Source organism: Perognathus longimembris, chromosome 3 (assembly GCF_023159225.1).
Source record: "Perognathus longimembris pacificus isolate PPM17 chromosome 3, ASM2315922v1, whole genome shotgun sequence".
NCBI lineage: Eukaryota > Metazoa > Chordata > Mammalia > Rodentia > Heteromyidae > Perognathus > Perognathus longimembris.
The window spans coordinates 23,731,238-23,743,962 of NC_063163.1; the positions used below are offsets into that span (position 1 = coordinate 23,731,238).

A 12,725-nucleotide genomic window follows, 5' to 3' on the forward strand; every position below is an offset into this window, starting at 1 on the left:
ATTTTACAATTTGTTGAAACGAGAGATTTTTATTTAACTTTCATGAAGACTACATGAAAGGTGAAAACAATTTAGAAATTATACTAACTTGTTACTCTTGGACAAAATGTTGTGGCACTGTTGTTTTTTTTAACATGTAATACATCCTATTTAAGTGTTATGATCATGTGGCCATATTCTGTAATTGAGCAAAAATATGTCTTCTAAAAACTCAGTCAAATTTAGAATTATCAGTCTCCTAATTTAGTCAATATATGAGGTCAAAGTTGGCACTCTAAACACTGTCAAAAATGAGTTTGATTTGGGAGCACTTATGTGTAACTCTGACTGCCTTCCTAATGTGCTCACTTCAGAAAACTCCTAAAGCAGTGAAAATTGTAGAAATTAAACCAAACCTAATCTTATAATATTATTTGAAATACAGTTGAGCCACAGTATAAAGGTGTAGACTTTCAAGATAGCATAAGCGGAGCCAAACATAGAAAACCATTAAAAAAAATGTTCTGTTAGGGTTTTTAAAGAATTTGATCTTCATTGAAGATTTATGTTGGTTGTTTTTAAAATAGTTGGGGGATTGACACACAGAACTTGACATTTGACCTAGAAAAATTAGAGTATAGAACTACTTTATCTTTTTTTTTTTTTATAATTTTTTTTTTGGCCAGTCCTGGGCATTGGACTCAGGGCCTGAGCACTGTCCCTGGCTTCTTCCCGCTCAAGGCTAGCACTCTGCCACCTGAGCCACAGCGCCGCTTCTGGCCGTTTTCTGTATATGTGGTGCTGGGGAATCGAACCTAGGGCCTCGTGTATCCGAGGCAGGCACTCTTGCCACTAGGCTATATCCCCAGCCCAGAACTACTTTATCTTGCTTGCAAATTATTATTTTTTCTGTGGTTTTTCTCCTTTACGATGTTTGTCCACAGTCTAACCTCTAGAATAAAGGAAGAGAAAAAGAAACATGTTTTATGTTTTCTTCTATTCTTGAGAATGTGTGATAAAGATATCCATCCTCCTATTAGCAAATGCAGGTTTCCACACTCCATTACAGGCTGACCTTTAATCCAGAAGTCAAGAATAAGACTGATTCATTTCACTTCTTGGTTATTATTTCAAATGGAATTTCAGATTGGTAGAGATAATTGACTACACTGATATTTTCACTTAATTATATTTCCTTGTTAAAGAATTAGGTTAGTGGTAAGAAAAGTACCACAGTAGAAAATGTTCACTTTTGATGCTTTGTAGCTGAATCTTTGTTGTTTTTTTTTTCTTTCTCTCTCTCCTTTATTTTCAGAATAACACCTTTGAGAACAGAATGTTAATGCTTGATGGGATGCCGGCAGTCAGAGTCAAAACAGAACTTTTGGAATCCGAACAAGCGGTAAGCGTGTACTTGCATTGGTGTCCCACCCACTTCTCTTGATTGTAATGCCATTCATTTCCAGAGAATCCTGAGGTTTTCAAGGCACTGGAGCTTTTTCCTTGGCCTAACCATTTCTTTCAAGGGAAACATCAGGTAAACAAGTTATCTAAGGTTGTAGTTGATTCTTACCCAGGAACAACTTCAAGTATCACTCTATTGGAAAGAATCATATCCTGAAATTAGGAAAGATTGGTGACAAGATAAGAAACATATGGATATATTTACATTGGTGAGTGTTCTGAAAAGTTATTAAAAATCCAAAGCAAAGACAAAAGTGTAAAAAAGATGGGGATACAAACTCAATGTCAATTTTAATTTAGGACATTACAGATAAGCATTATCTGCTTATCTGTAACATCTGTACAGATGTTACTTGGATGAATTTCTCCTTTGACATTTCATTTGTCTTGATCCTTTTATTTTCTTTGACTCCATGAGGAGCCAGCAGGGGCTGGAGGTCAGTGAATTTGAAAATTCTAACAGAGGATGTTATTGTACCTTTACATTCAGCGATGTTTGAAACTGCAGTGAAATTTATACAACATTTTGATGAGTGACAGGCCAGACTGCACAGTTGTATGTATGCTGGTGTAATGACTAATTCATACAGATTCAGTTTACAACTCAGGAAGTGAAGCAACCTAAAGAAAAACTGATGACAGGTTTCTAATGTTATTTGTTTACAGACAACTTCGAGAAAAAGCCATATGTTCTTCTGGATTGTCTAAGGAGACTCAACAATTTAAACCCAATATATCCTCCCAAATCATCTAGATAGCTTTAAACTTGATGAATTAGTCTGGCCACGAGAAGGCTTTGTTCTGATTCTTTGGAGTTCTGTTTCAACTTGCTTCTTAAAGTCTACTTGCATTGTCATGAGTTTAAGAAATGTCTGTACAATCTATGTACATCTATTTATGGTAACATCTTACTCGGAAAAGATAAGCCTTTTAATGCTAATGGAGGGTAGGGGGATTAAAACAGAAGATTGTTTCACAGTTTGACTTTAATTTCACAGTATTTTTTCTATTTGAATGGCAAGACATCTATTCAAATCATGAATGACAAAGTTCAAGTAAAAAGAAGAAAAATTCAGAAAACCTTTAGTAAAAGACTATGACATGGTTTAAGGCCAAGGTTACACAGTCTTGTCACGGGTCTAGAACTCCTTAGTAATATCCAGATTTTTTTTCCCCTCCTTACCGTCATTTTTTAGGCTTCAAGGTAAAATTTTCTTGAAAGATTTAGGTATGGAGAAAATAAAAGCCAATATTCACAGAGATTACTGAATTAGAACTCCTCATCACATTATTTATAGAAAGTGCTTTTCTACTCTTGGTGAGATAGAAAAATATTAGAGATTCCTAAGCAGTAGTAAATGGCTGTTCATTAAAATCAGGTTTCTCTTTTGTGTGTGTGTGAATGCAGGTGGCATTGATATTTAACTGTGCATTGTGAATATTGTGAATATTGACAATTTAAATTTAGATTGTAAATAATGGAGAGAAATAAACTTTTTTTAGTTTTTATGTGGTTCTTAAATGTATGATGATACAGTTTTATTTTCTTAGGGTATAGCTTCACACAAGGAGCAGCTTATAGTATTTAATGAAATGTATCATGAATTACCTCCCTGTAGAATAAAATAATTTGTATTTAATAATTTGTAGAACTTTAAATCTGCTTCTTTAAATTAACAGTAACATCTAGTGCTGCTGTGATTTTTGGTTTTGGCTACTTCTCTGTGTTTCTTATTGGAGACAGTGGGGTTTGGGTTGTAAATACTGTGTAATTTCAGAATGGAAGACCTATTTTTGGATAAGGAATACTAAAATGTGAAAGATGTTATAATTATTCCTGCATTCACAATTAAAGCCTGGCTGAAGTTTAATTCCCCACCAGGAAATTAAGAAAAAAGTGTTAATAATGTTTAAATAATCAATTACATGTGATTACTAGCTTTTGTGAAAGGTAAGATGTGTTTGGTAAACTGAGCAAAAGGTGAATGAAGCTGGATATTTGTGGCTCTTGCCTATCCCAGTTCTTCAGGAGACTGAGATAGTAGGATCACAGTTTGAAGCCAGCCTGACAGAAAAGTCCATGAGACTGATTTCTAATTAACCAGCATAAAGCCATAAATGGAGCTGTGGCTGAAGTAGTAGAGCATTAGCCAGACTTGAGAGAAAAAGCTAAGGGGTCAACTCTGACTTCTACCCTTAGTACCAGCATGTACGCATGTGCGTCCTCACACACGTGTGCGCAAACATACACACAGTAACTGCAAGTCATGTGTGTCACAGCCATGAGTAAGAAAGGCTGGAGTCTATAGCTACTCTGAAAAACCTAGAATTAGGACTGTCCAACCTTAAGTATTTTGAAATATAGAATCGGACTTTTTTTGTTTCCCTGACCACAGGCAGGATTTTGTAGATATTCTGCTTTATGGAGATTTTTCTGTTTCTATGCACCATGGAGGTGGATGTTTATTCTCTCCTGCTTGTTATAAATAGTCGAAGTCTTCAACTGTCAACTGTTTTCTGCCTGTCTTCTGCTGCTCAAAGGAACTCAGAACCAGTGAGCACACTGAGGAACATAAAGGAAGACCAGACCAGGCCTCTTCACTATATTGCTGCAACTAACTTGCCCCATTCTTTGAAGGAGTTGGACATTGTGGAAATGTGGCCATGATTCTTTCATCTGAATGTAAATTTTTATAGGGCAAGGACTTTGTTTACATTTAGTTTCTGGCACATGGAAAGTGCCCACTAAATACATAGGTCATTCACCTGTGCCTTCTGACTAGCATAGTGGAAAATCTAGCCGTCAGTAGCTAGCTGTAAATCTGCATTGTCTCAGATGGTTACAGTGAACATCGAATCAGAATGATCAGAAACAGGCATTCACACTGGTGGCAGAGATCTGGTGTCATGTGAACTGGATAGATACAGGTATTAGCTAGGAGTTTCTTGTGTCTGACTCAGTCTTGTCTGTCTCAAATTTGGGGCTAGGTTGTTAGATATATCAGGACCTGATCATTGCCATTTCCTGAATGAGACTTCCATTTTCTTTACATGTGTGGGTAATACACCCATGCTGCTAGGCAGTCTGTAGAATGCCACTTGTTCTTATAATACACTTCAGGTGCACAGCAAGCCATGTTGGAGTGACTTTGTCAGTGACCTTTGGGGTGTGTGCCCTGCTGTTACAAGAGCTTTCCAAGTCCTGTCAGCCTTTGGAGTACATCCTGTGTTCTAATTTGTTGTTAAAGCAAAGGACTACAGCAGGAAGAAGAGATTGGAGCTGTTACACCTAGAGTTGTAGAGGAATGTGGAGAAAGGGCACTGCGTCAGACATCAAACACCCTCGTGGTATAGTTTGGAATAACATTGGAAAGTTCCCTTGTATCTTGAGACCTCACTCTCCCTACCTGTACAGAGGGGTTTGGGGAACAAGAACTTCTTCTCAGGCTTAGGCTGATATTCTGTGATGCTGAGTAAAGGCTAGAGGTGGGAGAAAGCATTTTCATGAATGACTGGGTTGGTTTTTTTTGGGGGGGGGTATACTAGACCTGGGTTTGAACTCAGGGCCTAGATACTGTCCCTGAGCTTTTGTGGTGAATGTTAGAACTCTACCACTTGAGCCATACCTCCACCTCTGGCTTTTTGGTGATTAATTGGAGATGAGAGTCTTATGGACTTGGGGTGGCTTTGAACCATGATCCTCAGATCTCTGCCACTTGAGTAGCTAGGATTACAGGTAGGAGTCATGATGACTTTTTAGGCTTCATACAATGAAAGTTCATTTGGGAAGGAGTAACAATGAGGACTTTCATGTAGGATTGATATGTCCCGATGCTTTGCGGCTAGGTCGTAGGCTCGCAGCCTTGAGGACCTTGACTCCTCCTCTGTCCACCCTCAGCTGGGGAGTAGAGCTAACCATGGACCTCAGGAGGCCTGCTGCAGGTGGGAAAGGGATGGTGTGTGTGTGTGTGTGTGTGTGTGTGTGTGTGTGTGTGTGTGTGTAAGAGAGAAGAAACAGAGTCAGGTCATTGTACTCACGTGATCTACCAGTTAAGCCATGTCCTTATACTCCTTTATCCTTCAGTAATTTTTCAGATAGAGTCAAATTGGTTCTTTTTTTTTTGGCCAGGAGCTATGCTCAGGACCTATTCCTACTACCTATGCCCCTCAATAGCAGCATCGCTGTGATTACAGGTGTACACCACCCTGCCCTACCTGGCTTTGACTCTGTGTGTGTGAGAGTGTGCATGTAGTAGTATTGAGGCTTACACTTCTGGCCCATGTACTATTCCTTAGCTTTTTCCACTCAAGGCTGGCGCTCTGCCAAGTGAGTCACAGCTCTACTTCTGGCCTTTTGCTGGTTTATTGCAGGTAAGAGTCTCACAGACTTTCCTGCTCAGGGTGGCTTATAACTGTGTTCCACAGATCTCAACTAGCTAGGATTACAGGCCCAAGCCACCCAAGTCCAGCTGGCTTGTTTTTGGAAATAGTATTGTTTGGTTTCATTTGTTTTATTTCAGTTTTCAGTGTGGGGTGGTCTGGAACTGAGAAACAGGGATTCTTCTACACAGAGTATCTGGGATTACAGATGTGAGCCACTATTCCCAGCACTTAATTTGACTTTTAATTTAAGTATGTCTGCAGAAACAGCTACTTTCATCACATGAAAAACGAATAATGAAATGAGAAAATAGTTATATTAAAGCTGGTACTTTTTGTTGTTGTAAAGATGGCATTTGCTCCTGTTAAATAAAAGACATGTTGGGTTCACATATCTTAAGAGATGCTTCCTGAAATATTGACAAGTGAATGTTAAAAATATCTAGTGTTGTATTCAAGATGATATGGAGAGAGGATGCAAGAAGGCTTAGAAAGGGCAAGGGTAGTGTGATTCCATCATGATGGAAGCTGGGTGATGAGTCAAAGGAAAGACCATGTATTTTGCCTAATTTTGCATATGCTTGGACCACTCTTTATAGCATCAAGAAAGGGAGAAGTTGAAATAAAAATATAAGTAGAGCAAGCAGGACAGGGCTTCAGAGGGAAACAGGAAAGAAATGTGCATTGTTCCATCTTTGGGCATTGCTTTCTTCCTGGGACCCATGCACCCATCCTCGCACAAGGAGAGTTCAATCTCTGCACCAGTGTCAGCAGTGGAGAGCCCCAGGGCACCTGGCCGCCGAAGGAGAGAAGATCATGAAAATGAGATTGGGGGGGAGAGGGAGATGGAGAATGAATGTTTGTTTTGGTCAGTAATGAAGCGTTCAATGATTCCTTCTGTGTCATCACTGGGAGAGAGACCCAATGCTCCCTTCCCCCAGCTGGGGAGCAGCAGAGGCATTGGAGGCAACAGTTGGTACTGAAAGCTACAGGGTTACATTACCTGCTGTCTTCTTAACAGAAAATAATCAGCCTTATTCTTTATGGAGATCCTTATACACATACCCTTATTTTAGACGTAGGATAAAAGCGAACAATGGAAGACTCAGCCTGATCCCTTGGGGTAGCTTACAGGCTCTTGTGCAGGACATCCTTATCAAGGTGCTCAGGAGTATATCACAAAGAGCTGATGAGCACCATGAAGCTGCCCTAATGGAGCTTCCCAAAGAGCATAGCCTATGTTTTATGTTTCTCATTATTCCTAATCATCTCAGCCTGGGAGCTTATGAATAGGCAAAGCTCAATAAATAGTGATTCATTCAGATACTGCTTATTGTGAGTGAGAATTTGTTTGCCCCATGGTGCAAATGAGAGGATTTTGAGACTGGTACTGTCTTGTAAAGAACCCTTATTCTTAGGCTTAATGAAGAAATATAGACAGGTGCAAGTATTATAGCTGGACCTTGAGATGTGCTAGGAATGATTATAAGACTGACAGTTAAACAAAAATCCAGTAGCACTGTGTGGGATATACTCCAATAACAAATCTAACGTGCCCTTGCTAAACACATCTGTGCTTAATTTTACATTAAAAATATAATGTACACCTTCATATAAAGGCTTAGTAGGAGAGTATTGCCTAAATGACTATATCAGAATGAAGGCAAAGCATTGATTAGAAATGCCACTTGCATTGCCCTTTCACACGCTCCCATTATTTGCCCTCCTCACGTGGGAACATGGGTCAACACTGCTCATAAATTGGTAGAAGTATAGTAGAAATATGAATTTACTTATCTTTTAGTATTCTCCAATGACCCACTGCTTGAGATCTTTTGATCTGTACTGCCATCTTAGTGTGTCCATACCTGGCTTCAAAGATAAACATTGCAGAAGACACGATTTTGCTAATATGAGAAGACAATTTAAAAAAAAGAAGCCGAAAAAAAAAAAAGCATTTGCCAAACTCATGTTGGAAGAAGACATATCCTCCACTAAAGATGCAGAGTTGCACTGATTTTTAATAATGTCAGAATGGCCAATAAATGTATTAATGGAAAGAATTGAAAATCAATGAGCTGTGATAGTAATTACAGATAGTACCTCAGGGAAATAGAGTAGGCAGCCAAGTCTTTTCCCTTGGGAACCACCCTGGGCCCAGGGAAGAAGTTGTTAATTGTGCCCTTCCTTCTTTCCTCAGCAGTATACTTTCTCCTTCAACTTTCCTGTCATGCACAATCCTGACAACACCAGCCTGCCCATGGTGCTATAATGGCTCAAGGTACCTACAGGCGACCAGTTGTAAGTGCGGATTCCGGAAATGAGGAGAAGTAATATGCCAAGCTCCCAAGAGTTATTTGCATTTTTATAGGGTCACTGCTTTGTAAAAATGAATACTTCTTAAAGAAATTTCATGCTCGGAAGAACTTGAGAATTTTGCATTGGGGCAAATTAATCTTTCCAGAAGTGTCTCCGCACATGCCAGAGCATGGTCTACACGTTGCCCACTTGTCCTTGTGGTTGAAGAAAGAAAATGCCTTTACCAGGGATTTTTTTTCTAGCTAGATATGTTGTCTTCCACTAACATATGCAACAGTGATTCACAGTTTATATAGTGCCTCCCCCCAAAATCCTACTTAACCCTTGGAAGATTTTTCTTGGGACCACCAATGATTACCTGCAGTGAGGATTGACCTTCCACCGCAAACACATAGAAATCCAAATAGAAATGAAATATTTTTGCATAGAGGCCAAGAAGCAGCAGTCTTCTCAGAAAGCCAGCAGGAAGAACTCTGCTGTTACTTGAGCCTGCTTCTTAGAGGCAGTATCTGGAGTCTTAGGACACGGAGAAAGAACAAACCAGACCAAAGTGTCACTGACTGAGCCGGGATGGAATTTGAGAGAGTGGTCAGGGAAGGAACTTCTGAGATGAACAGAATACAAAAAGAGCACTGGATATCTTTCGAGGGCTGCTTATCTTCCTGAGCATTGAGGCAGACAAGATGAAATCTTTTGGAAGGTCATAAGTTAAACAATTCTTGCATGGCATGAATATACACATACTAGAATGGAGAGGCCTCTGCCAGCACAGAGCAATGGGGAGAGTTCTAAAGGTCATGACTTAGTAATGAGCTCAAGAACAGGCTCACAGCTATCTGAGTTGGATCTACCATGACCAATCATAGAAACCACCATTATAAGGATTAAATGAATCTGCTAATTGCTCATTTATGTTCCAGAATAAAAGTCCACTCTGAGGAAATGCAGCAAGATCTAACACAAAAATAATGTAAAAATTCCAAGCACTAACACCATGTCAAAATTGACATATGTACAAGGAAATGGGAAAATATAATTCATAACTCAATGAGAGGAAGAAATCAATAGCAAGACATTAAAAAGGTAGAAATAAGGAATTAGCTTTCTAAGATGGCAGAAACGTGAGAGATTTGTTTTAGGGACATATACATATAGTTAAGACGCTTAAATGTGGCTAGGAGAGGAGGGTAGATTTTATGTGAAGTGCTCTCTAAAACAATCAAGAATTTGTATTTTTAAATGAAAAGTAAAATGGGAAAGTAGATTACCGAGGATCCAATTTTATAAGAGAAAAAGTGTGTTCTGGCTAAAGGATGACTTGAAATTTTCTTTGGCTAGTTCAAAAGTTAAGTGCCTGTTTTGTACGTGGCCTTGAGTAAAGGGTGAGTAGAAAGATCCTTGTATTGAAGGTCAGCTATTTAGTGAACATTGGCTCTGATCACACCCTCTGCCCTTGCAGGAGGAAGTCTCTTAGGGAAGGGGAGGAACTTCCTGTTAAATCCTGTGAATCCTGATCACAAAGTCTGTCTTCCCATCACAATGAAGTTCTCCATCTGATAATATCATTTTAAATAAAAGTGTCATCATTTAAAAAATCCATCAAGCAAATAAAAGACAATCATATGATCTTGAAATGAAAATAGTTCAGAATATTTTCTTCTGGAAGCAATAATTAATGCTAACATTCTTTTGTGTGTCTAAGATCAGGGCTTAAATTCAGGGCCTTAATATCTTTCATACTCATGGTTGGTACATTAGAGCCACACCTCCAGACTGGTATTTCCTTGTGAATTGGAGATGTAGTCGTGAAGACTTTGCTGCCTTAGCTGGCTTGAACTGTGGATCTTCCAGGTTTCAGTCTCCTGAGTAGCCAGTGTTACACATGTGAGTCATTATTACCTGGCTATAATGAACATTCTTTTAAGGGGAGAAACAAAAAGAAGAAAGAGTTATAGTATCAAATATTAAACAACAACAGAAAACAAACAGTGATGCATATGATAATATCAAGCTTCAGAACGAGAAATGTAAGAGATTCAATAGAACATTTCTTAATGACAAAGGATCAGTTTATCAGAAGAGAGAATAGTCCAAAATACTTATTTAGTTTAGTTATTCTTTTAGAAATACTATCTCCAGTAGTAAATAAAGTTGCAGAGAGCACACGTGCCTTGGATTTAACAGCCGGCTAGCAGTTTGGCTGAATAAAGTTCTCTTTTCTGCCCGAAAAAACAAAACAAAACAATTGCAGAGATATCATGTATCCAAGACTAAAACCACAGCATGGGAGTCCATGCTTGTGAATGGAAATGTCTTCTCTAATGCAAGCTGTCTGTCTTTGTAGTCCAGTTTATGCTGGGTGTATGGTCTGATAGTAAGTAATGCTCATTATCATATTAACAAACTCGAAGAATTTAGGATAGATGTTACAAAAAATTTACACTCAGTAGCTCAATCAGTGTAAACCTAGTGGCATGCACTGAGTATAATCTTTGGAATTAGTCTTTTTACTGCATTTTCTAAGATACAAAAAATACTTTGCCACATATGTTTACCATAATGTTCTCCCTTAATAATAAAAAATGTGCCAAAATAACCCCCTGCTTGTCACACAGGCCAAGTTCTATTTCGCGGCGTGTCAGTCCGTTTCAGAAGTCAATAGATGTGGAAACCTGCCATCTCATACTACTTATTAGATTGAGCTTCTCTCTCATAGCATTTTGAGACTCTGGCATTTCATACATATGTAGCAACATAAAAACGTCTACAAGTTTTTCTTTTTTGTTGCTTTACAAATTATGATAGTCACCACTGTGTATGTGCTCTCGGGGCATTGCTTAGTGGCAACTTTGGTCAATTGTAATGTCTTACTGAGTGCTCCTGCCTGTAGAACAATGAAAAGGTCTACGGTTTTCCTTTTCTGTGGACCTAAAGAAATATTGTCAAAGCATCAGCTTAGCAAAGTTCTGATGTCTCATGTTTCTTTTCTTGACTTCTCTGGAGGCTGAGATCTGAGGAGCACAGTTCAAAGCCAGCTCACGTACATACCTCTGAGAGACTCTTAGCTCCAAGAAGCAGAAGTAAAGGCATAGCTCAAGTGGTAGAGTACTAGCTGTGGCCAAAAAGGCTGAGAGCTTGAGGCCCCAAGTTCAAGCCCATCTCCCGTGCATCCACACAGGAAAGGATTTCTCCCATCCCTTGCCAGTGAACTGTGATGTGCTGATGACTCAGAGTCACCAGGACTAGCTTTCTAACTCCGGAATTTCTTTTTCATTACTGTGTTCTTGTCAGAACTAATTATATCTTTTTCAGTCACGCTTTGAAGACAACGATTGAGGTAGATTCTTCATTAGTAAAGCCTATATCTAAATATCTAAAGAAGGCCCTCTCATTCTGTAAATGCTATGTGAGCAATTACTTTTCTTAGCAGCTATTGGTTTAAAACTTTGGATATGTGTTTTGTTTATTTTAAACTCGAAAGAAATTAATGCAAGTCTAGGTTTAAAACCCTAACCTCACTTAGCTAAGTCAGTTATGACAAGCTGGCAGAACAACTCTCCTGGGTCGCTTTGTTTTACTTTATTTACTTTTGTATTTTTGCTATTTTTATTAGAATAAGGTTACAAAGTTCCATACTTAAAATGTTTAATTTAAAATTTTATAGGAAAGATTAATGTTCAGACTTTTAAAAAATGGTTTGTCATTATATAATTATTTATTCTAAGAAAAGAAGGATACTATTTGATAGTAAGTATTTTTAATGGAAAATGCAGAGAAAGTATTCTTAATGAGTGAACAGATTTTTTGGTCCTGACTATTAATGTTTTATTTTCAGCTTCCATATATGACCTCCTTATGTACAAGATTATATACTTTTATTCCTAGGTCACTGTGTACTAATGAGAGTAATTGGTCAAAAAATCATTGGCTAGTTACTACCAACTATTTTGCCAGAGTAACACCATTTCCTAGACATTAGACATTAGACATTAGAACTTGTAATGTATGTAGTTTTCTGAAGTTGCAATACAGATCTGGAGAGACCTGTCAGTTTGTATTTACATTGAGTGAGCCTATGCTAGCATTGAGTCTCCTCTTCTTTCATCCAACATTTCACTTCCCATAATGCCTTCTGATATCTCTACTAATGTTCCATTAATGCATGGAAGTAGAGATTTTGCCTTCATTCTCTTTGGGTTATTATGAATGGGTCTATCACATTTCTAATCTTTTTTTTTTTTTTTTTCCAGTCCTGGGGCTTGAAACTCAGGGCCTGAGCGCTGTCTCTGGCTTCTTTTTGCTCAAGGCTAGCACTCTACCACTTGAGCCACAGCGCCCCTTCTGGCCTTTTTCTGTATGTGTGGTACTGAGGAATCGAACCCAGGGCTTCATGCATGCTGGGCAAGCACTCTACCACTAGGCCACCTTCCTAGAGGTCTATCACATTTCTGTGTACCGTTTTTGAACTTAAAGCAATGCCCCTAAGGGGCTGGGGATTTAGCTCAGCGGAAGAGCACCTGCCTGGCTAGTGCAAGGCCCCGAGTTCGGTTCTCAGCTCTGGAAAAGAAAAAAAAAAGGAAAAA

The 12,725-nt window shown here is 38.7% G+C and overlaps 1 protein-coding gene across 1 annotated transcript in view; it reads left to right on the forward strand.

Moving 5' to 3' along the window:
• Klf12 (Kruppel like factor 12) overlaps positions 1–12,725 on the forward strand; it is a 214,169-nt gene that overhangs the window by 22,578 nt on the left and 178,866 nt on the right. Inside the window, exon 2 of the mRNA XM_048341248.1 lies at positions 1,295–1,381. Coding sequence (XP_048197205.1) covers positions 1,295–1,381 — 87 coding nt within the window. The remainder of the gene's footprint in view (positions 1–1,294; positions 1,382–12,725) is intronic.